The 23640-nt window shown below is 56.1% G+C and overlaps 1 protein-coding gene across 3 annotated transcripts; it reads right to left on the bottom strand.

Moving 5' to 3' along the window:
• Positions 1 to 45: 45 nt before the first annotated feature.
• Positions 46 to 22771, bottom strand: MLLT6 (MLLT6, PHD finger containing). Of its 3 annotated transcripts, none has more exons than XM_012765945.3 (20): positions 22427 to 22771; positions 21148 to 21227; positions 20649 to 20703; positions 20348 to 20457; positions 18600 to 18703; positions 18274 to 18367; positions 16013 to 16177; positions 14942 to 15040; positions 12254 to 12473; positions 11106 to 11720; positions 10460 to 10641; positions 10114 to 10222; positions 8883 to 8949; positions 8580 to 8725; positions 7901 to 8098; positions 7723 to 7811; positions 6260 to 6609; positions 5765 to 5855; positions 4273 to 4629; positions 46 to 3780 (listed from the first exon to the last, which is right to left on the bottom strand). In XM_012765945.3, the coding sequence occupies exons 1-20, from the start codon at positions 22533 to 22535 to the stop codon at positions 3739 to 3741; spliced, it is 3282 nt and encodes a 1093-aa protein (XP_012621399.1). In that variant the 5' UTR covers positions 22536 to 22771; the 3' UTR covers positions 46 to 3738. The 3 variants fall into 3 exon arrangements, with proteins under 3 accessions (XP_012621399.1, XP_012621400.1, XP_012621401.1); XM_012765946.3 differs by having other exon boundaries at positions 12335 to 12473; XM_012765947.3 differs by lacking the exon at positions 6260 to 6609 and having other exon boundaries at positions 22427 to 22768.
• Between the last annotated feature and the right edge of the window lie 869 nt (positions 22772 to 23640).

The following is a 23640-nucleotide window of genomic DNA, read 5'->3' as shown; positions in this document are numbered from 1 at the left end:
CACCCGCCTCCCTTTCCCTTCAATAAAGCCAGACCAAGCAGGATCTCTTTGGATTTTTTTTTTTTGCAAAACATTCTTTTATTAAAAGAACAAGTGCTGTTTACGAACTGCCCTTCGTACAAATAACATCCGTTATACAAAGATACAAGATCCGGGTTATGCACAATTCCAGGCTTGGAGGTGGTGGGGGCATTGCCTTTTGGGCTGAGGATATAAAGGAGGTTTTAGAAAGAATGAAAAAGGAACCCCTGGGTTTGCAATCTGTGGCTTCCCCTCCCCGCTCCCTAGGAAGGGTCTGCTACATGGAAACAGGCTGGGATGGAAAGGGGGGCGGTGGGAGCCAGGGCTTGGGTCTCCAATCCCACCACTTAAGTCCCACGTTGAGAAAGTGAACAACGGGGAAAGAGAGCACCCCTCAGTCCAGGAGTTTTCAGTAGATCAAGACAAAGTGATCAGGAGCTAGACACACTTTTAGTCCAGACTGACGCCGGTGGCAGGAGGGCACCAAGGCTACTTCCCCACCTTCCTCCAGATTCCCAGGTGAAGACACATGGCAGTCCCTCTAGGTACCTCTCCCCAAGAAGCTGGGACAAAGGAGGAGAGCAAGCTGCCCACCTGACCTGGCCCACTGCACAACAAGGAAGATGCTGGAAGCTGGCAGGGAAAGTCTATGCCTTTGAAAACCTGTCTGTGTTTCTAGTTTGGGACCTTTCTCAGGGGGCTTGGGCTCCCCTCATTCCTATAGGCCCTTCCTAAGAGTCCCAGGTGAGCACTTCCCTAGAACTCAGTATGAGAATGGGCAGGGCACCTGGAGGCAGCCCAAGGAGAAACACCCACAAACAGGAAAAACAAAACAAGAGGACACTTCAAGTGTGCTGTCTATGGAGAGGATCCCTCAGCTCTGAGCTAAGAGTGTCAGTGCTATGTGGACACCCTCTTGCCTTAGGCACAGCCCTGCATTCACACCATGTGTCACACGCACGGAACAGCCAGCCATGTGGAAGCCACACAGTGGGGCAGAGGAGCCAAGGACCAGGAGGCCATGATCCTGAGGGCTGGTCCTGGCTCTGCCACCGAGCCTTTGCCCCCACTCTTGCTAGGCTTGGAGCAAATGACCCTTAAAGATGGGTCCCTTCCAGCTCTGCCACTGCACCAGTTGTGATCCCACAGCAGACAGCGGCTCTGCATGCACACCCACTCACCTTCCTCGCTGTGACATACAGAGCTCCACTCTCACGCATCTCCAACCCTGCTTCCGTTCTGCAAACCACATCCTTCCCCTCCCCCAGACAGAGATCTAAAAATCTGAGTCCATTCCCACCCTCCAATTTAAGTTCACTATCAAAGAAGGGACTGAGGCTGGGAGAGGGTGAGGTCATTACAGCCATCCTTGGCATTGGCATCCTGATCCTCCCAGAGATCTCCTGGACCTTTCCTCCTGCTCCCTCAGAAGGAACCGCCACTACTTCTCCTAAGGGCTGTGGGCAGGGGTGGGGGGGTGGTACACAGCACCAATCCACAGCCCCTCTGGGTCCCTTCTTCAAATCTAACCTGACAATCTGCCACAGCATCGAATGCAAACAGCTTGGGAAAGTTGGAGAAGCCCAGACTTTGGGCTGGGGGAGGGCAGAGTGTGCTGGGGGTCTTGGTTCCAGTGCATTAAATCATTTGGACCTCTCCCTCTTCAACACAGCAGCCTTGGGGAGGATGTCCTTCCCTTACCTTCCATAACAGAAGTTAACCTCAGTTCTAAGTGGGCCAGCCTAGGGCAAGGGCAGGGCGTGAATGAGCAACTCTAAGAATCTCTGAAGGTTATTTTCTTCTTTTCAGTGGTTTGGAGGCAGGGAGTTACAGGGCTTAATAGAGTAAGATAAATAAAATGTTGAATTCTATCATTGCTTTCTAACCGGTATTTAGCATTAATAAAAAGTGAGTATTTCTGAGGTCATCACAACTGCCTCCCCCTCCCCCAAGCCCTTGCAAGTGCCTAAGAAATTGCCTCTGAAGGACCCCCACCCACCCCCTCCATTATCAGCTCCCTAACATCTTACAAAGTCTTATCAACAGGAATATTAATATTATTTTCAGTATCAGAAAAAAAACAGTTGAGCAGCACAGGCAAAAATATATCTGCACTACGTTTCTGTTGTTGCCAAAAATATACACTTCTTTCTTTATTTAAGAACAAAAAAAACAAACAAACAAAAAAAAAAAACCCAACAACAAAAACCCAAACAGAAACACACACAAATAAATCCACACATGCAAAGAGACAGACTGACAAGACAGAGCATCAGGGAGAGCTGGAAATGCCTCCCCTGGGCTCCAACCCAGTGCAACTGCGACAGGAACACAGGCCTCCCTCGCCTCTCTCCAGAGGGCCCCACCTGGCCTCCCCCACGCAGGCCCTACGCAAGTGGGGACGCTTTTAAGATGAGAATTGCCCACTACACCCCCGGGGGGAGGGGATAGCTGGTGGGTGAGGGGATGGTGGTTAGGTCAGCTTAAGCAGCTCTCTTGGTTGGTGGGGGTGGGTGGGGTGCTGGAGGCAGGCTGGCCAATTCTGGGAGGGAGGCTTTTGCTAAAAGAAGTGGCACTTTACCCACCCCCTTGCCCTCTCCCCCAGCCCTGGGGCTCCCCTTGTGCCAGGGAAGAAGGACCAAGCTATCAATGGGGAAGGGGGCCCAAAGGGGGCCCTGAGACCATGTGGGGTCTGGGGGAGGGAAGGCAGGATATTACCCTGATTCAAAGACCCCAGCCCCCAGTTACTCTCCAATATTGGAGTACTGTTCTGGTTTTTGTTAACCATTTATGCCCCAGAAAGGGACCAAAGGTGGAGAGGTGGGGAGGGTGCAAACAAGAGCTGGGAGCTCCCCCCTCTGGTGCCACATCATCTGACAATTGCTCCTATTCCTGCCCATGCTGCCCCAGGTCCAGGGGGAGAGAGACAGAAAGACAGACACACACACATACACACACGCATGTGCTCATTCACACTCTATGAGTCGGGCAGCTCCATCTTCCCACCCTCGGCACTCCTAAATCCAATAGTGCAAACACGGGGGGCACCAAGGAAGGCTGGGGCCTCTGCCACCCGCCCTCCCTTCCCCATCACTGGGGCCCCATGAGGTGGGGGAGGCGTGGGCTGAGTATGATGCTATCCCGCCCCATCCTCAGCCCCCTCCATCTGTGGGCTTTTACAAGCTCAGCTTGTGACCCACAGTGGGGAAAGGATGGCGAGAAACATTCCAAGGGATCCCTTCTGCCATCTGCCCAAGTCGGGAAAGAACTGCAGGTAAAGTCGGGCCAGCCCTTCTTCCATAAAAGATTTCCACACAGGGACAGGCCCAGGCCCAGGCCCAGGGCCTGTCCCTCTACTTCTCTCCATTCAAGTGCTGATCTATTTTATGTGACAGGTCCAACCAGTCCCCTACTTATGCTCTCTGGAGGACCCCAAAACATTTTCAGAGGGTGGGGACTTCTAGGTGGGCTTGGAGCCTGTCCTTCCTACGAGCCTCTCACGCAGGGGAGGGTGCACAGAGTGCAGGGGCCCAGCTGGAAGGGCTCCCTCTCAGTCTCAGTCCTCGGCACCAGGAGCTCCCCACACTCCCTGGGCCTCCGCACAGGCTCTGGGCGGGGCTCTCCAGTGTCTGGGTGCAGGTGCCTGCTCCAGGCTAGAACCCCTCAGGCCAGGATCTGCCCCCTCCACTTGGGGGGTCAGAAGGGGTATGGGTAGGTTTAGCCTTTTTCCTGGTTGGCTGAGGCTCCTTTGTCACCGGTCTGGAAAGAGAGGAAGGGAGGCTGGGGGATTAGACATGTCTGGCCCTGGTACCTGAGAACAGCTTCCCAGGCCAAGAAAGATGCTGTGCAGCCAGTGTCAATATGTAGGGCTGGGGAAACTGCCCTGCACATGGGCACCCAGCTAAGTGGCCCTGAGCCAGCCAAGGCCTTTCTCATACTGATAGGCCCAGAGGGTCATCTTTTCCTAATTGGTCAGCTCAGAAAGGAAATGGCCTTTTCTAATTGGTCTTCCTAGAAGGCTGTTTTCTAATTGGTCCTTTTCCGATTAGCCCATGCTCAGACTGGATCTTTCTTAGCCCTGCAGGAGGGCACCCATGTGCAAGCAGAGGCCCTGGCATCTGGGCAGGGCACTTTGCTGACCTCGGATTTGCTTCCTTCCCTTGCTCATGCATCCTAGGATATACTTTCTGACAGTCCATCTCTGCCCACCCGTCGGAAGGGAGACAGGAAGGCCCCCGACCCCTTACTCACCCCTCCTTTGGGGCCACTGCCACTGCCGTCTGCTGCCGACAGGCTGAGGAAGGGGTTGGTCTGGGCAGTGAGGACTGGAGGTCCGCCTGCTACTGCTACTGCTGCAGCCGCAGCTGCTGCGGCCATGAGACTTGTGTTGTTGCCAAGCGAGGGAGCTACTAGGGCTCCGGCAGGCAGCAGGGGTGGGGCAGATGCTGTGGGCAGCAGGCCAGGGGTGCCTGCGGACAGCAGTGGGGTGGAGCTTCCTGCTAGCAGGCTGGCCATGGGCAGCTGGGAGCCCCCGGCCATCTGCAGCCGCTGCAGCTCCCGCTTCTGCTGGATCTGCTGGATCATCTGGTAGACAACAGTCTGGTGTTCCTGCAAGGGGGCCAGACTGCTCATTGGCCAATGGTCCCTGGGGTCTCTCCCCCCCCCCCCCCCCCCCCCCCCGCCTGCCTGCCCTGTTTGGCCTAGGCCCCAACCCATCACGTGGAACCACAAGGCAGGAGACCTGTGAGACAGCCGAGGTTCTGTCTCTAACTTCCTACTCTGGGCTTCAGTTTGTCCATCCGGACAAGAAAACAGCCACACACCATCTGTGTTTGTCACCTGGCACAATATCGGCCAGGTGTGGGATATTGAACATCCCCTCTCGACTGAATCAGTTCCTCAGTTGCTAAGACAACCACAAATGTCCCAGAGTGGTTTCACCCCAAGTTGAAAAACACTAAACTAGGTCTATAGTTTTCAGCTCCCCCTCTTTGTTTTGTTTTTTAATATTTAACATTCATTTAATTTTGCTTTGAAAAGGCAAAGCATTCTCAGTGTCCCCAAAACCAAAACAATATATCAAACTTTACACCTCAAGTAATCTTACTCCTACTCTTGTTTCCATCTGGCCCCGACAGGTAACCAGTTGAGTTGGTTTCCTGTCTTTCTAATGTTTCTTTATATGAAAATGTTTGTTTTTCCTATTTTTTTACTTCCTCATTTTTTTTTTCTATTTGGTGAATTGGGTAGCATCCCAACTAGAATAGCATCAGAGAGACACCCCTCAATTTTAAAAGGCAAAACTCCTTTTCACCAAAGGCAATCTCAGCAGAACCCAACGTACAAGACAGACCCAAAAGAAGCTGCTCTGGTTGAGGCTGGTGTCACCTGCTCAACCATCTAAGCTTCACATAGGAGTTTCCCTAGAAGATCCTTGGGGACTGAAACACTCAGTGACAAAGGACTTGCCACCCTCCAGGTCCTCTCACTAGGATGTAATCTGGGGCCACTACACCAGCCCTTTCCTGAGGACAGTCCTTGTGCCATTGGCCTGCACGATGCTCCACAGGGCCCCAGCCCCAGTCCCACAGGCTCCATCTCAGCCCAGCCTGGAGCTTCCTTCCCTCCCTTCTGCTCCTGCCCACCCAGGGCCAGCCCAGGCCCTCTGAGATGGGCCCTTCCAGACAGAGCTTGGGAACACAGTGCAAGGAACGCCTAAGGCAGCCAGGGAAGTGGGCATTACCGGGGTCAGCTGTGGGGAGGCAAGGAGCTGCTGCAGTTGCTGGAGCTGCTGCTCTTGCTGCTGAAGGAGGTGTCTCTGCTGCTCCGTTAGGCTAAGGTGGGGGGACAACACACAGACCTTGGGGTATGGCCAGGGAAACACTCTTCCTGCCACCCCACATGCCCCCAGACTCCCTGAGCCCAGGAGAGGAGAGGAGGGATGTGTGACCTCAGAGCATTGAGCTCAGAGGTTATAGCGGAAGGGATATGAGTGAGATAGAAGGACTGTCCCAGAGGGAAAATCTAGAGTGGGAGACAGGAAATAGACTCTTTTGTCCCTGGAGAGCTACCATCCAGACATTCACGTCTAACAGTCTAGTCAATAGATGACTAGGATTATACCCTATAAGACCAGGGGACATTTTTCCTTTTGGGGAAGGAGTATGGGTGTTTTGGGGGGAACCCCTCCCAGAGCCGGCCTCCCCATTCCCTTCCCCGGGGCTGAGCTCTCCCTCACCTGTTGAGACAACCTGGCAGCTGCAGCGTGGGGGCCCCGCCAGCCTGGCTCAAGCCCGCAGGGTTGGAGGCAGCAGCCCCATTCAACCCCCCCAGGAGCCCATTGAGGGGCAGGCCCCCGCTGCCCGCTAGCCCCCCCAACAGCCCCTCAGCCATGGGCATGGCCCCCAGCCCTGCTGCCCCAGGTGCCCGGCCCAACCCGTTCTGTGGCTGGGGCGGGAGTGGGGCAGGGGCCCCAGGCAGGGCCAGGGGCAGGGTGGCAGGGCTCTGCTGGAGCAGGGGCAGCGGTGGGGGCGTGCTGTGGAAGGACAGCGACGAGCTGCTGCGGCTTGGGCAGCCTGAGTGTGGGTCCTGGGGAGGGAGGGGGAAGGGAGGGGTCAGAGGGCCAGCATGAACTTTCTGGCCCCTGGCCCAGCACCCACCAGCATTCTCACAGAACACAACCCCCTCATTACCCCCAGGCACCCTGGAGGAAGAAGCAAGGCCCAAAGATGAAGGCTAAGAATCCAAATGGGCTTCACAGATCATGTTTTCTGATCCCTTCCTGGGAGCCCAACATCCCTCATTGTCCTCATTTAATAATGGGCAATGATGATGGCAGTGACCATCTGGGGAAGCAGGTACAGAGTTTAGTACCTGACCTATGCTATCTTGTTATTACCATTTTATGGGTGAAGCCACTGATTCTCAGACAGGTTAAGAAATTGCAGGCAAGAGCACTACAGCTGGAGTGAAAGGCTCAGGTTCAAATTCAGTCTCCACAATCCAATGGCTTAGGTAGACTCGGTGGGGTCAGCTTAGTGTACCCACTCTTAATCTGGAGGTAACAGTAGTACCCCATTCTATGGGTTACTGGGAAAACTAAATCAATGTTTTAAAAATCTTAGCACAGGGCATGGCAATGTGCAAGTTGTGCAATTAACGCTGGTTATTATTATGACTATTACTGCCCAAGTCACACAGTTACTAAATGGCAGGAAGAAAACAAGAACCCAGTTTGTTAGCTTCCCAAAATAACCACGACACAACAATAGCAACTGCTATTCCAACACCACCAGTCGCACAGGGATTATTTTGTGTGAGGCGCTGTAACAAACCCTTCACAAATACTTCTCAAGACCTTCCCTAACCACTTTCTATCCACAGAACCATCCCTCCCTCCTTTCATTCTCTCACAGCCCTCAACTTATTTCCATTTTAGCGCTTCTCCTGGTTTGTTTTTGTGGATTTAGCGTATCTTTAGGAGCATGATTATATCAGTTTTGCTCACTGATTGCTTAGCCAGTGCCTGGCACTAAGTAGGCACCTCATAAACATTACTTGATTGAGGGATGCACGAATGACTCAATCAATCGCTCAGCCAATCACTTCACTGCCCAGCTTTCAACAGCTGCAGGGTAAAGATGGTCTTGGAAGAGGAGTCTCTCCCCTCTCCTCCCTGCCCTGACTCCTCACAGCGCCCACCTCGGAAGACGTGGACAGCGAGTTGTCCAGGCCCAGACTGCTCTTCCCTGGAGGGCTCTTGCTGGTGCTCAAGGAGTCACTGCTGCCGGCTGAGGGAGGGAGGTCAGGAGCTTGAGTCAAGGCCTGTTTCAACTGTCAGCATGAGCCCCCACCCACGGGCTGGGTGGAACCCCCTTACCTTGGGGAGGCAGGCCATAGGTACCGGGGACAGGGCCATTGGCAGCAGGCAGGGCGGCGGGCAGGGCGGGGAAGGGCACAGAGAGCTGCACGTTGAGAATCTGCAGCCGCTCCTTCTTGGCCGTCAGGCTCAGGATCTGCTCCTGCAGCCGCTGGTTTTCCTTCTGCAGCGCGTGCAGGGCCTTCAGCATCTCCACGACTGCAGAGAGAGCGAAGGTGCCTGAGGCCCCCGACTATGAGATGTGGGCGGGGCCAGAGGAGCGGGGGCGGGGCCTGGGGAAAGAGGACTCAGACCTCGAAAAGAAGGCGCCAGCCTAACGAGGGACACAGGTGAGCTCGGAGGGGCGACGAGGGACCTCAGGAGCCAGGTGTGAGGACCAGGGATGGGGACTAAGGCGCGAGGGTCCAGGCCACAAGATTGGGAGAGAAGGGGTGGGCGGAAGTTAGGGTTTGGGGTTTGGTAAGGTCTGGGGCAGGAGGTCGTGAGGGCCAAAGGCGGGGCGCAGGGGGAGGGGCGGTAAGCAAGGCCTAGCAAGGGTTAAAGGCGAGGCCCCGGTTGCCTGGAGTCAAGGTGGGGCGGCGCCTAGGGGCAGAACCTTATAGGGGTGTGGGGATCTCGGGAGAAAGGTGACCAGAGTTGGGGCCCTGGGGCAGGTCTCTCCGGTGCCACCCCTCCTCACTGTTGACACCGGCCTCCCCGTCGCCCTGCTTCTCCAGCAGCTGCTCCATGTTAGTAGTCCCTGGGGCTGCAGGGTCTAATTGGACACCCCCGCAGGGTGCAGAGGCTGTCTGGTCGAAGAGTGCAGGGAGGCTGCTGATGGGAGACCTGCAGTCAGAGGGAAAACGGGACTCAGACTGACCTGACCAGTCCAGGATCCCCCCTCCTCCCCCCTCAGGAGTTCCAGTCTCTCCCCACCTCCTCCCCTGAGTGTCCCTCCTGCCCGGCTCCCAGCCCTTCCCCAAGCCACCGCTCCCTCCCTCACATGGAAGACAGACTCTCCTGGGGGGAGGTCCCCCGACATCGGAAGCTGCAGTCCTCCAGGTCTGGCTCTTGGATGGAGAAGGGAAGGCAGGGATCAGCGAGGGGAAAGGTGCCTTCCGCCTCAGGGTCCCACAGGGAGGGCGGGGGTGGTAGGGGATCTGGGACCTCACTGCAGACCCCCTTCCCCAGGACCCTCCTACCCCAGACTGGCAGTTCAAGATGGTAAGGCGCCAAGGTCTCTGACTAGGAAACGCTACCCCCTGGGAGGCAAAGCCTTGGCATCTGCTCCCTTCCCTTCTCTTGGAAGAAAGGCTCTGGCTACCTCACTAGCTTCAGATCTGCCTCCCAATTTCTTTCCTGGAAGCTTATAAATATTTGAGGCCAAGACAGATCTGAATTGAACTTGAACCTGACACTAACTTGTTGTGTGACCTTGGGCTTGTAACTAGCCTCTCTGAAGTGACCATTAGGATTAAAAGAAGGTAATAAATGTGTTTAGCTAAAGGGTTTAGCTGGTATGCAGCAATCCCTTAATAATTGTAGTTATCATAATTAGCTTTGTACGACTTTTTATATTCATAATTGCCTAATTCAGAAGACAAAACTTTTCACTAGGCCACAAAATCCCGCTTTGAGTTGAGAAATATAGTCACCCTACTCCATGGAGTCTTAAACCTAGAATTATACTTCGGCCCCTTTAAGAAGACTTACTTGAACTGGCAGCCTAGCAGTAAGCCCTGCCCCCTAGCCTGACCGGCGGTGTCTTTGCACCAATTAGCTCCCTGGGGCTGGGCTGACTCTCCAGGGAGAGGGCAGGGAGCTTGTGGCCCGCCCCCTTAACTCCTAAATACCCGGACTGCAGGTTGCCCAACTGGTGGGTCCTCTGTAACATGCTAAGAGGCCAGCGGGGAGCTAGGCTGCAGCGGTAAAAGCACCGGGCTTGGAGTCAGGAGACTAGAATTTGAGCTCTGGCTCTGCCATTCCCTACCTCAACTGCCTGGAACAAGATATCTATCCCTCTGCCTTTTTCTTCTGTAAAATACAGTGGAAATTCTGCCCTGCCCTGCCTGCCTGGTTTGTTGTATGTAAATTTTTCTTTTTATAGGGATGGCAATGGCCAGAGGGAAAGGGCAGTCAGAAAGCCCTCCCATTCTTTCTGAGGTCACATGCAGGTGATGGGTGCCACTTAGGCCTTTGGGAAGAAAGGGGAACAGGGTCAGAGACTCACATACCTGTGTGGCTGCTCTCGGCTTGGGTGAGGAGGGGGTTAACGGCACCCATGGGGGTCCCAAAGATGTGGGTAGAAGGGAGACTAAAGGTAGAGCCAGCCAGAGAAAACACCTGAGGGAAGGGAGGTAGAATCCCGGCTGGTGGTTATTCTTGGATCTAGGGCACAACTGTGTGATGGGGTGTGGGGGACTAGGCATGCTGGGGAGGAGAGAGGACCAGTGGGGGAATTCTGATGGCAATCAAGTCCAATCTCTCCAATTCCCAGGGAGGGCTGGGGTCCTCTGTAGTCTGTCCCCAACCTGCCCGGGGAAGGAGGAGTCCAGAAGCAGCCCAGAAGGGTGGTCTCACCTGAGTGGTGGAGATAGAAGCAGAGGAGGAGGGGAGGGTGCTGGTGAATGGGGAGCGGCTGAGGCGGGGCAGGGCCGAGGTCCCTGGGGGCCCCAACAGGCTGGAGGAGAGGGGGGTGCTGCAGACAGCCCGCAGCATCCCACCACCGTGGGAGATGGGGTCCTTATTACTGGTGTAGATGCCTATAGGCACAAGGACACAGACCGAAGCACATAGTCACCTTCCACCCCAGACTCAAGTCAGGTGGCTGGGACAGCCCCTCCCAGGGAGTGTACACCCTGGGACCTGGCTAAACACATCAATCTAACCCTCTTGCTGCAAAGATGTCACTTCTTGCCGGGGTGGCATCTACTTGATGTGCCTGCTTATTTAACTGTCCTGCCCAGGGCTGGGGAATTCCTAGCTTTTCTAATCCCCCTCCTACAACTTGGTAAGTCCTGCTAGCAATCTACTCCAGCCTTTCCCACTACAACCATGCAGAAAGCTGGTATAGGGGTATGTCTTAGAGGTGACTGTCACCTCCCTCCTTTACCTGTCCTTTGGAGGAGTTTCCATCACATTTTCTTCTAACTGCATGTATGTGCCTCTGTCCCCTTACTAGACTGGCTGGGCCCTGAAATGCCCTCTGACCCCAGGGGTCACTAACCTGCCCCCAGCAGAGGTGACTCCAGGCTTAGACTGGGCAAGCTCCCAGAAGGCCCAAAGGTGCGGGAGGCCAGACCACCCAGGCCAGAGCTGACCAGGGAACCACCAGAGAAGGGTGAGGCAGCAGTGGCGGTAAAGCCAGCCAGCTGGGCACCAGGCAGGGAGGGGGCAGCCAGGCCCCCAATGCCCTCCTTGTTCCGGCTGCCCTTGGGGCGGCCTGGCCCGTGTCGGCTCCTCTTGCTGGCTTTGTGCTTCTTCTCCTTCAGGCCTGTCTCTGGGGTCTCCTCGGCAGGTGCAGGGGTGGCGCTCAGTGTGGGCATCCGCTTGTGGGTGCCCGCTGAGGCTCCAGATCCCGTGACATGAGGAGACTTGTAGTCCCCAGGGGAGGGGGCCCGGGCCCGGCCCGAGCTGGAGGTGGTAGTGGAGAAGCGCATGATGGGCCCAAAGCCAGAGAAGACCACCTTCTGCTCAAAGAGGTCAGCCTTGGGGGGCTCGGGGGCTGAGGGAGAGGGAGGGGCTGAAGGGGCAGGGGCTGTGGGCTTGGAGTACTTGTCCTCCTCGGGCTGCTCCAGCTTGGGGAATGCAGCGAAGTCAGGGGAGTTCTGCAGGGACGAGACTGTACAGAGGGAGAACGGAATTACAGTGGGACCCCAGATCCCCTCACTTCCTCCCACTCCCACATGCACTGCACTGCGGGGAGAGCGCTCTGGTTTCCCGTCCCAGCTCTGCCACTGTCTGTGTCCTGGGATGAATGTTCCCTACCCCTCCAGCTTTCCCACTTGCCATAAAATGGGAAGAGAGTGACTCCCACCCTACTGACCTCACTGTAGGACTGTAGAGCTTATAGGAAATGACAGTAATGGGGGTCCTTTAAAAATAGTAACTTGCAGCACAAGCATAGGGAACAATGAGTATTATTATGGGATTGGTTGGTCCCTGAGAGGGAGGGGAGGAGAGTTCCTGCTCAAGAGGGAAGGATGGAGAGGAGGGTTTGGAGAGGAGTCACTTGGTGGGGAATCCCATCTGTATCCTGAATCCACTTGAAAGTAAATGAGATGGAAGCCAACAGGCAAAGGCCTTTGCCAGCAAAGCTCAGGACAAAACGCTGTCCCTGCTCCCAGCCTCCTCTGGGATGCCCAACACACTCACCTGCAGGCTGGAAGGGCCCCCCAGAGGAGGAGGAAGAGGAGGAAGAAGAGGAGGAAGAGGCGGAGGTAAAACTGCTCACACCTTTCCCACTGCTCAGTTTCCTCCCCTTGTGACTCAGGCTATGGCTGGAAGACTTTTTCCCCTTTGAGTCCCTGCTACTCTCGGAGGTCTCCTGCGTGCTGGCCTCGTGGTGGGAGGAAGAGGAAGCTGAGGAGGAGACCTGAGGGAAGAGAGGAGAGAGGGCTCAGCGCCAGCCGCCTGCGCGTGAGCTCACCCTGACTTGGGAGTGGCGCAGGAGGGCACAGGCCCTAGGCAAGCTGGGAAAGCCTGGAGCTGGCTTCGTGAAGGACTTCCAAGGAGGGAGACAGTGGGGACTCGTAGACAGGGGAGATGGAGGCAGGTGTGAGGCTTGTGGGTGTGAGGCAGAGGGGAGCACACTTAACCCAAGAAGGTGTCTGTCCTTTGCCTCAGGCAGGGGAGATGGAGGGTGAGGGAGAGAAGAAAACCATCCCAGAATTTGTACTGGTCTACTCATCTGGCCATTCATTCATCCACGCAAACACTTGAAGGGCCTCAGGGCTGGACCTGTGCTGGGAAGGGGCAAGGACAGCGGAGGGGAGCCACAAGGGAATGGGCTGCTGTCCCAGCCTTGGCATTCCAGTTGCCCCCACGCCCAACCTGCAGCCACCAGGCTCTTGCCCCATCCTCTGACCCCTCTACACTTTTCCTAGACCACCTGAGCACACACTCACTGAGCCTCTGCCAGAAGAACCTATCCTTACTCTTCCTGGTAACCTTCTCGTCCTTTAAAACCCAGCTGGGAAGTCCCTCATCCGCGAAGCCTCCCTAGATACGTGGGGTGGAACAAGCCACTCTGTCCTCTTATTTCCAGGGTGCTGTGTTGACACATCCGCCCGTCAACAGTTGCTACTCTGCACTGGAATGTACTGTCCTAAGTCTGAGGCCTTAGTAACCTTTGAGAGCAGCAGGGTGGTGGTCAAAGGAGCACGGGCTGGCGGGCTCTGGCCTCTACAGTGCGTTATGTCGTGCAGCCTCACGACCTCACTGAGTTCCACTGTCCTTACAGGGTGAATTGCGCCTACCTGGAGAGTTACAAGGAGCATGATTGCAGATATGTGGTATGGGGTCAGTAATGACAGTAAGTCTGACGGCGGCAGCTGCTATTAATGTTCCGCAGAGCCACTGTGTGGTGGTGAGCACAGGCCTTCAAGCCAGACTGCCTGTGTTCGCATCACTCTACCGCTTACTGGCTGTGTGCTTTCAGGCAAATTACTGAACCTGTCTGTGCTCTCAGCTTCTTCATTTACTTAAACGGGTTAATAAAATACCTACTTCATTGGATTATTTTGGGCACTAAATGAACTAATGCCCACATTCCCCTTTCATCCCCAGTTCTAGAAGAGAGCCTGACATGTGGTGAGAGTTTTGTGCCTCACGTTACTGCCAGGGACAGCACTTTTCCTCCTGGTCGAGACCAGGTATTGAGTAAATTGTGCTGAGCTGAACAAACCAATGCTGGAGGGAGGATGGATGGGGAAATGAGAGCCACCCTTGCACTGCCCTCCCGGGCGGAGCCCTGGTCTCTGTCTTCCCCTTTGTTCTTTTCAACAGCTGGAGTTCTGAAGGGAGCCAGATGTGGTTCTGAGAGCAGGGGAAGAGAGGGGCTGGGGGGAAGGGTAGCTGAAATGCTGGGGCAGGGAGGGGGATGGGCAGAGTTCTCTGGCACATTCAAGGGACACCCAGTTACTAGGGGACCTCTCAGATCTCTGGCCCTTTCTTGACACCTGCCTGCAAGCCCCTGGAAGGTCAGAGGGCACGAATGACAAGCTTTCCAGGTGAACCCTGGGAAGCAGGGCAGGGAGAGGGTTACTGGGGCAGTTGCCACAGCAACATCACCCTGGAAACCTGATACCTGAGCCTCCTGCTCAGATGCCCAGAACTCTGCCAACTATCTGAGGCATGGTGGAGGTGAAGGGGCAAGAATGGCAACAGGAGGAAGCAGTTTCTCCAGGCCCCTGGGGTTCTCCTTCCACAGGGAGGGTAGCAGGTTGTAGGGAGGGGCAGGGAGGGCTGCTCTGGCTTGGATTAGAGACTCCCTGGCCTAGGGCAGGGCCTGCCCGTGGCTAATCCCAATGCTGCCCATTTCAGGAGACAGACCTAATGTGCCCTGCCCCTGCTAGGAAGGGTGGGGTGAGTAGGAGTTTTGGGGTATTGTCCAGGGGCTTGCCTTCCATATCCCCTTGGTTAGCACTTTTAGCCTCTCCAACCTGCATGGCCTGGGATTTTGGTTAAGTGACAGGCTTTGGAGTGGGGGTGAGGGTAGGGGTGTTCCTCAGCCCCAGTAGCTTGGAGAACAGGCCTTAGGGCTGTACCCCCACTCTCTGCAGACAAGAGCCCAGTGCTGAGACTCTGTCTGGACAGAGGCAGATGTGAACATCTGGTCACCAGTACCCCCACCCACTCCCACCCTCATGGTGGGTCAGTGAGTGGTAGGGCTAAGGAGCAGGACCCTCTCCGGGCTAGAAGAGGCAGTGCCACTAGCCTGGAGCTTTGGGGAGGGCACCCAGGTCCCTGGCACCCCTGACCCCATATACCTCTCCCTCCTCCCACTGCCATCCCCAGGCCAGCAGACCAGCGTGCTATCCCTCCTGAATGTGGCAGCAGTACCTTGTCAGCAGCGGGGACCACAGGTGGGGTAAGGATGCTGGGGGGTGACTCAGGCCGCTTCTTGTGCTTCTGTTTAAGGCGTTCTTTGTCCTTTCGACTCTAGGGAGGGAGAGGTGACCAGATATTGTACTGGGAGGACAAACATGAAGTGTGGGTGTGGGGATCTGGCCCCCTTTCAGAGATGGGGCTCTGTGAGTGTCATGTCCCCCAGGGCAGGGACGGGGACTGGCTGGAAGGAGTGGCTCCAGCAAGTTCCCTGGGGAGCCAACAGCCCCTCCTCCACCCTCACGGCCTGCTAAAAATAGCCTGTCCCATTATCACGCCAGTGACACAGAGCACCACACGTGTGAGCACACACCTGCAAGGGTGTCCACCTGGGACGCAGAGCTAAGAGGGATGGGAGCAGGGCACATGTGAAGTGTAGCAGGAGGGTACACAGACATGTGCATGTACAAACTGGACTGTGGAGAGGTATGTGCTATGCAGGGCTGTGGGGACACTGTCATGTCATGGGGAGGACATGGAGGAACCATAGACACAGAAAGCTAAAAGGAAGCCAGGGCCCCAGCTCCCCTCCAGGACCCCACTCTTCCACTTCCTCAGCCCCCTCCTGCCTTCAGTGGCCCCAGAGGAAGGAAGAGGACAGGCGCCAAGATCTTGGGGGCACCTCGTGGCGGCTTCTTTTTTTTTTGTGACAGAATCCCACTCTGTTGCCTTGGCTGGAGTGCCGTGGCATCAGCCTAGCTCACAGCAACCTCAAACTCCTGGGCTCAAGCAATCCTCCTGCCTCAGCCTCCCGAGTAGCTGGGAATACAGGCATGCGCCACCATGCCCGGCTAATTTTTTCTATATATTTTTAGTTGGCCAATTAATTGCTTTTCTATTTTTAGTAGAAACGGGGTCTCGCTCTTGCTCAGGCTGGTTTCGAACTCCTGACCTTGAGCGATCCCGCCTGCCTCCGCCTCCCAGAGTGCTAGGATTATAGGCGTGAGCCACCACGCCCAGCCACGGCTTCTTGAGAGACTCTACATGTGGGAGTGTGGGCAGGAGAGGTGGATGGAAGGGCTCTACCTTCTTCTGGCCCCTCTCATGGTGGGTGGGGTGCTTCTCCTGCTGGGTGGACGGTGAGGCTGACCGGCTTCTCCTGCCAGAGATGAAGCCACTGCCACTTCCCCCTGTGCCGCTGCCCCCGCCGCCTCCTCCTCCTCCTCCCCCGCTGGTGTGCCGGGATGTCTTCTGGGGAAGAGAATTGAGAAGAATTGCCAGACTATCCTCTCACCAGCTTAGGGAAAGCTTCCTGAAGGTCAAATGATCCTGGGGGCTGGGGCCAGCCCCATCTGCCCTGCCTGTCACTCATGTCCTCCATGATGTTGTGCTCAGCAGGACATTCTCTAGCCTGAAAATCCTAAAGCTTCCCCAGCTGGCTTATCCAACATACAGATTCAACAACTGAGGCCCAGAAGAGGCAGGGGCATGTCTTGGCCCCTAGCAAGGCACGGGGCTCTTGTTTCCTCCACAGTGTGCTACGGCCGCTCCTGCCTCTTTCCCTGGGCCAGCGGATGTGCAGGGCACCCTTGTGGGGAGCCTATACTCGGCACCTGAGCCACACACTTTGCTCCAGCCATGACCCCCCTCTGGCCTTTCCCCTCCACCACACTGGCTGCTTCTGTCCCAAAGGATACACTGCCCTTAACCTGAAGCAGTTACCCGAAGTGAACATGGACAACAACAAAACCGAAACAATTCTCACGCTGCCTCCTCCGATCCCTTCATGACTCAGGCTCTCCCTGTGTCCAGTCTGTGGCTTCACCCACCCCAGGCTTGCAGCTGCTCCCTCTAAGGTCACCAACTACCTCCCAACTGCCAAATCCAAGGGCTAATTTCAGGCCTTGTCCGGCTCCATGGTTCCCCAGCGCTGGGTACTGCTCCTGCCCTGCTGAATGCTCTCTTTCCTGGCTCCTTGCCCACGGTGGCCCACCTTCTCCTCCTGGACACCCGGGGACGCCAGCGCCAGCCTTATAAGCCTGGGGCTGCCACTACCGCCCTGCCTGGAGGCCTGAGATCCACCAAATCTGAATGTCTCTACTTGGCACCTCCTGCAAACCAAACAACCCTCCCTACATCATCCTAAGTTGTTATCAAACTCTAAAACCAAGGTGATCGTATAATGTATGATCCAAACCAGGACACTTTCGAAAGTGAAGGGGCGCAGCGATTAGTAATTATGCCAGAGCAACAGGCATAAACCAGGACGTGTGCTCACCCCACAGAAGCCAGCCGCATCCTCCATTCATGTGTTCAAGTTCCATCCACCCAGTGTGTAGAGCCTGGATCCTATATGGTACCCTCAACTCCTGCTTCTCAGCCACCCCCACACTTAGGCAAGTCTACCCAGGAACAGTTCTAGCGTCCAGCCTCATCCCTCCAACCCCCCTCCTCGCAGCTGTCTCCCGGCCACCAGGCTGGGCCCTTCCAATCCAGCTTTGCAGCGGCTGCCAGGGTAATCTTCCTAAAAAACAAATCTGATCATGTTACTCTCCCGCTTACAAGCCTTATGAGCCTGTGGCCTGGCGAGGGGAGGTCCAAGCCGCAGCCTACCTCTCTAGGACTCTACGCAGCTTTTGGAACACGCGAGTCTCTCCACGAACATAGCGAGTACCCTTCCCAGCCTCTCCTAGGGCCCCTGAAGCCTGGGGCTGAAGCAAGCCCAGCTCTGACACTGCCTAAGCTTTCTCACCTCACCTCCTGCCTCTTCCTCACCAAACACCCTGTCCTCCTACCACATGTGTGTGCCTTTTTTATCACACCAGCCCTCTGCCGGGGGCTCCTTTCTCTCTGCTTGGCAGGCTCCTACGGAGCTTTCCAATCAGGCTACCTGGTCTGAATCCCATCCACCAACTCTAAGTTATGTGGCCTCAGTGAGCCTTCATTTACTCATCTGTAAAATGGGGAAAATACAGTCCACCTAGTTTTTAGGGTTGGTGGGAGGATCACACAGAATAGCACATGTGAAGAACTGAGTACAAAGACTGGGGCAGAGTAAATGGTGACTCCTACAGAAATGTTGGCTTATTTCCACCCCTACTTAGCTTAAATGCCACCTCTTCCTTGCAGCCCCCCAGACTCTGCCTGACAGGCAGGGCCTGAGCTCTGTCTTCTGGGATGGGCTGCTTAGTTCAGCTCCTGTTCATACCTGGGAATTTAGTCCCCACTGAATGGACAGCTTCAAGGGCAGGGACTGGGTTCTTTCCCTCTCTGTCCTCCCAGCGCCAGGCACAGGCCTGGCCTAGAGCCCACGCCCTCCACACCGTGACTGACCAGGCAGGACTCACCATCTTGCTGAAGTGGTACTTGCAGTAGCCGCAGTACTTGACGTTGTCCACCTCCAGCACCTCTTCCTCACACAGCAGGCCTGCCATCTGGGCACTAACCGGGAGAAGTCAGCCTGACGGCAATGGCCACAGACCAGACCAGACCAGACCAGCCACCTTCCTCCTACCCTCTGGGACCCCTGCTGAGGCAAAGCCAAGACCATCCAAGGCAAGCACTGCTACCAGCACCCAAGAGACAAAAGCTAGATGAAGCCACCTGGTGTCCAGCCATGACAAACCTTGGGGGGCAGGGGGCAAAGGGCAAGGGGGCTGGGCAGGGTTCTCACCAGGTGACGTGGAAAGCCTGTCGACATCCGTGGCGGTTACAGGTCATGCAGGCTCCTGAGGCCGCCTTGCTTTCCCGGCCCTGCTCCTCACAGATGTAACATGTCTGCAGGACACAATGCAATCATCCCCTCCTCCGGGGAGCCCCTGTCCTTCTACCTAATGGATCCTCTGGACTCTCCCTCAGTTCCATCTTCTCCCCATAATACCAGATCAAAACTATCCAACAGAACTTTCTCCAGGGAGGGAATATTCTACAGTCTGCACTAACACAGCAGCCACTAGTAATACAGGCTGTTAGTGCTTGAAATGTGGCTACTGTGACAGAGCAACTGGATTCGAAATTGTATTTAATGTTAATTAATTTCCATAGCTATGTATGGCCAGTGGCTACTGTGTTGGACAGTACAGGCCTTGGACGGTGAGCTCTGCAAGGCAGGGACTGTCTTTTTTTGCTCACCAGGGAGCTTATTCCACCTCTGAGTGTTTCCCGTGCTTTCTTCTAGAACCCAGGCCCTCACCCTGCTCATGGCTAGCTTGTTTCCCTGCCCCAGGTCTCAGCTGAGCACCAGATCTAAAATAAGCCCCCACCAGGTATTCTTTATTTCAGTGCCTTATGTTCTTCACAGCACTTATCACAAATTGCATTTAATTCATTTGCCTATTTTTATTTATTTATTTTGAGACAGAGTCTCACTCTGTTGCTTGGGCTAGAGTGCCATGGTGTCAGCCTAGCTCACAGCAACCTCAGACTCTTGGGCTCAAGCAATCCTCCTGCCTCAGCCTCCTGAGTAGCTGGGACACAGGCATGCGCCACCATGCCTGGCTAATTTTTTCTTTATATTTTTAGTTGGCCAATTAATTTCTTTCTATTTTTAGTAGAGAAGGGGTCTCCATCTTGCTCAGAGCTGGTTTCAAACTCCTGACGTCCAGCCATCCTCCCACCTTGGGCTCCCAGAGTGCTAGGATAATGGGCATGAGCTACCACACCTGACCTTGGCTGTTTATTGATATTTATAGTCTTCCCACAAGAATGTCAGTTCCAGGGTGGGCGTGGTGGCTCAGTCCTATAATGCTAGCACTCTGGGAGGCTAAGGCGGGAGGATCATTTGAGCTCAGGAGTTCGAGACCAGCCTGAGAGAGCAAGACCCCATCTCTACTAAAAAAATAGAAAGAAATTAGCTGGACAACTAAAAAAAAAAATATATATATATATATATATATAATTGGCCAGGTATTAGTGCATGCCGAAGGTCCCAGCTACTTGGGAGGCTGAGGCAGGAGGATCCCAGGAGTTAGAGGTTGCTATGAGCTAGGCTGATACCATGGCACTCTAGCCTGGGCAACAAAGTGAGACTCTGTCTCAAAAAAAAAAAAGAGTGTCAGTTCCACAGGGCAGGCAACACGTCTGTCTTGATCAATATGGGACACTGTGTGCCTGTTACCTTGTACCAGGTCTGGCACATAGTAGGCACTCAATAAAATGTGTCTAGTGAACGAATGCATGAATTACTTTTGAAGGTCTATCCTCTGGCAGCATGACTGCAAAGGAGACTATTCCACCTGAGTCCCAGAACACAAGTGTGTGTCTGTCAATAGAAGGGGGCTCAGTGGTAGGTACCTCCCCACCTCCTTAGTTCCCTGTGCTGGTTGGACAGAATCAAATTATACTGGATAAAGAAAGTGCTAGAGGAACTCAAGGATGGTTGGCCAGGGAGGGTACTGCTAGGGGATGGCAGGGGCTGCTGACCTTGTTGAAGCGATCATGAGGCACGTACTGCAGCACGATGGGCTCCATGGTGAGCACGTTGGCAAACTGCACCTCAGGGATGTAGAGGGCACACACCACGTGGGCCCAGCCTGGGGCAGTGACAGGCTGGCTTCAGCTGCCAATGGCGAGCCAGAGACCCCACCCCTCACAACCCCGTGCTGCAGACCGTTCCCTTCTCCACAGCCTTCCCATGTGATTCCAGAGCAGCTGGGGAAGAAAACCCAGCCTCCACCCCTCCCAGTCCACTCCTGCCTCCCCAGACCCTGCTCGGGGGTCTCACCTCCATTATCAGTCCTCTTCAACGCCCCGTCTTTGTGTGGGCACAGCTCACACCTCTGCCAACGTAAGGGGCACAGGGGTTGGGGGATCTGCTGAGCTGGGCCCTCCCTGAACACATTCAAAGGGCCCCAGGATGAAATGGTAAGATCTAGGGCGAATGAGTGGGAGTATAGCAGAAACAGGATTGGCCATGAGTTGGTAGTTGTTGAAGATGAGGATGGGGACGTGAGGTTCATTATATAGTATTCCTTCTACTTTCATACATGTTGGAAACTTTCCATAATAAAAAGTTCAAACAAGTAAAAACCAAAGTCCCCATGCCTGAGGTGGGGCAGAGTGAGGGAATGGCTAAGGGAGAGAGGGGTTGGCAGTCAATGTGCAGAAAACAGGAAGTCCGTGTGACAGAGCTAAGTCCCACCCTAGCCTTAGCCTCAACGTCCCCTAGCTCAACCAGGAGATGCTGGGGGCCCAGGGTGAGGGGAGGGCAGCCTCGAACTCACCACCCTGGCTGCTCGCTCCTGAGATTCACACTTCCGGCAGAACCAGGGTCCCGTTGGCACCTGAACGATGCCATAGCAAGCTGGGGTGGGGGAGGAGACTCAGTGAGCAAAGCTGTCAGCCAGTGGCACTTTCCCAGAGTAACAGGGGAAGGGAGTGCCAGAGCCAGTTCCAGCAGGGGGGGCTGCTCCCCTGACTGGGGGTCACTCGCTAACCAGCAGGACTTCAGGAATGAACAACAGCACAACACCAGCCTTTAACCACACAACCCAGCACTACAAACAGGAGCGGGAAGTAGGAGTCCTTGACCTTAAACTTCTAGAAGATCCTCCCCCCACGCCCTTTCTGGACTTGTTTCCCAGCTCCTGCCTGGGACCAGCCCTCAGCACCGGAACAGAGAAAAACAGAGGGGACAACAGTCACGACACTCAAACACGTTTTGTTGTTATGGGGGGGGGGGTTTCTTAAAGGGCCAGTAAGGGACAAGGCAGGGAAGTAGGGGGTCCAGGGACCTCATCTGCTGCCTCTAACTATCACGGGTACAAGTCGCAAGTCAAGGCTGAGGCAGGTGCAGTGCTAGTAACCAAGAGTAGAGTGGCGGGAAGATCCCGCAGCGACAGCATTAAGGGTTGTCCCAGGAAGGGGGGGCCCAGCTGCCTGTGCCAGACGGGCGGAAGATGCCAGCCTGCGCCCTCGGCAAGATTCCTCAAGGAGTTAACTCCCGAACCATGTGCTGCTGGGGGAAACTCCAAACCTCCCTCTTCTCAATTCGGGCCCCCTGCACAGCCTCTCTCCTATCCTCAGCTCTTCCCGGGAGGATTTTAGGAGTCCCTTCTCCCCTGGGACCCTTCTCCTCCCTTCCCAATTCCGCTCCTCCCAGTATCCGGAAGCGAGGGGGGATGACCCCCCCTTGACCTCTTCCTCCCGGAGCTGGGACCAAAATATCCGGGCGGGAGGGGACATCTCGCAGGTAAACATTCCCCCAGCAGCCCCGACACTGGCGGTGTGGGGCGTGGGGAGTTCACTCATTGCTCCCTAGACTCTCCCCAAACTCCCTCAACTTGGGGTGGGGGGCGCAGGACTGGAACAATAGGCAAGAAAACAATGCCTGACCTGGTCCTCCAGGACCTGGCGGGGGGGAGCCCCCCACGCCTCCCTTCCCTTCAGGTAGGGTGGGGGAGGGGCGCACGAGCCCCGGGAGGTCTCCGGAGGGCGCGGCCGGGGGCGTCCCGCGCGCACCACCCCCAGGGTCCCGCCGCCACCCGCGGGCCACCCCCGTACCTTGGTGGACAGCCACGCTGCACGCGTGCCCATCGCAGTAGACCAGCGGGTTCTCGGCCCAGCCCCTCTCGTCCGAACATACGCAGCAGCCTCCTACCATCTCCTTCATACTCCCATGAGCTCCCTCCGGGGCTGGGGCGGGGGGCCGGCCGGCGGGGGTCGGGGGTCAGGGGGGAGGGAGGGAGCGGGGGGGCCGCGCGCCTCCTCGCCCCCTCCTCCTCTTCCTCCGCCGCCGCCGCCGCTTCTTTTCTTTGCCTCCTCCTTCCTCCTCCTCCGCGTCCTCCTCCTCCTCCTCCTTGCTCGCTCTGTCTGGCCGCCCCCCCCGCCGTGCTCTCGCCCTCATGCCCCGGCGGGCCCCCCCCCCAACAATGAGACTCGCACGCCGGGCTCGCCCCCTCCGCGCCGCTCGCCTAGCTACTAGGGCCGCCCCGCGGCCGCGCAGCCCGGGCCCGGCGGGGGAGGCGCCGAGTGGCACATCGCGGGCGCCCGCCCGCCCCGCGCCGCCCCGCGCCGCCCGCTCACGCGCCGCCCCCCCGGCCCCCCTGCCCGGCCGCGGCAGCCATGGCCGCGCGCCTCCGCTCGCTCGCTCCCGGCCCGCCCGCCGCCCGCCGCCGGGTAAAGTCTTAGGTTCAGGGAACAAAGCCTGGCTTGGTAGGGAGCTTTTCGCTTGTTCGCTCCGTGCTTCTTTTCCTTCTTTCTTTTTCGTTTTATGGCTCTCGGTTGTTGCTCCCTAGCCCTCTCTCTGCCTGCCCTTCTGTCTCGGGCCCGCGGTCCTGCTCTCCACCCCCCTCCGCCCAGGTCTTCGTCTCTAGGTGTGTTCTTCAACCCCAAGGAAACTTACGGGTGGAGACCAGGGGAAGGGGCGCTAGAAGGAATAGGAGCGACGTGGGCCGTTCGCCCCTCCGTGTGTGGGGGTCTTTTTAGATGGCCGCTTATGGGCTCTTTCTTCGGCTGCCACTTTGGAGAACAGACACTCTCACGCGCATTTATTCATTGGACAGATTATTTACTGAACGTTTACTACATGCCAGCCGCTGGGATCTAGTTAAGAAAACATATATTCCTGCCCTCAGGGAGCTTCCCGTCGAGTTCACAGACACGCGCGCACAGGACTCCGACCCCTTAGAGGCACACCGCCAGGCGCACAGACTCACGCCTAGCTTCATGCAGCCACTCCACCTGACCCTCGCAGAGACTCAAACCCCAGTTCCAGC

This window comes from Microcebus murinus, chromosome 18 (genome assembly GCF_040939455.1).
Source record: "Microcebus murinus isolate Inina chromosome 18, M.murinus_Inina_mat1.0, whole genome shotgun sequence".
NCBI lineage: Eukaryota > Metazoa > Chordata > Mammalia > Primates > Cheirogaleidae > Microcebus > Microcebus murinus.
This window is presented reverse-complemented; position numbering and strand designations above follow the sequence as displayed.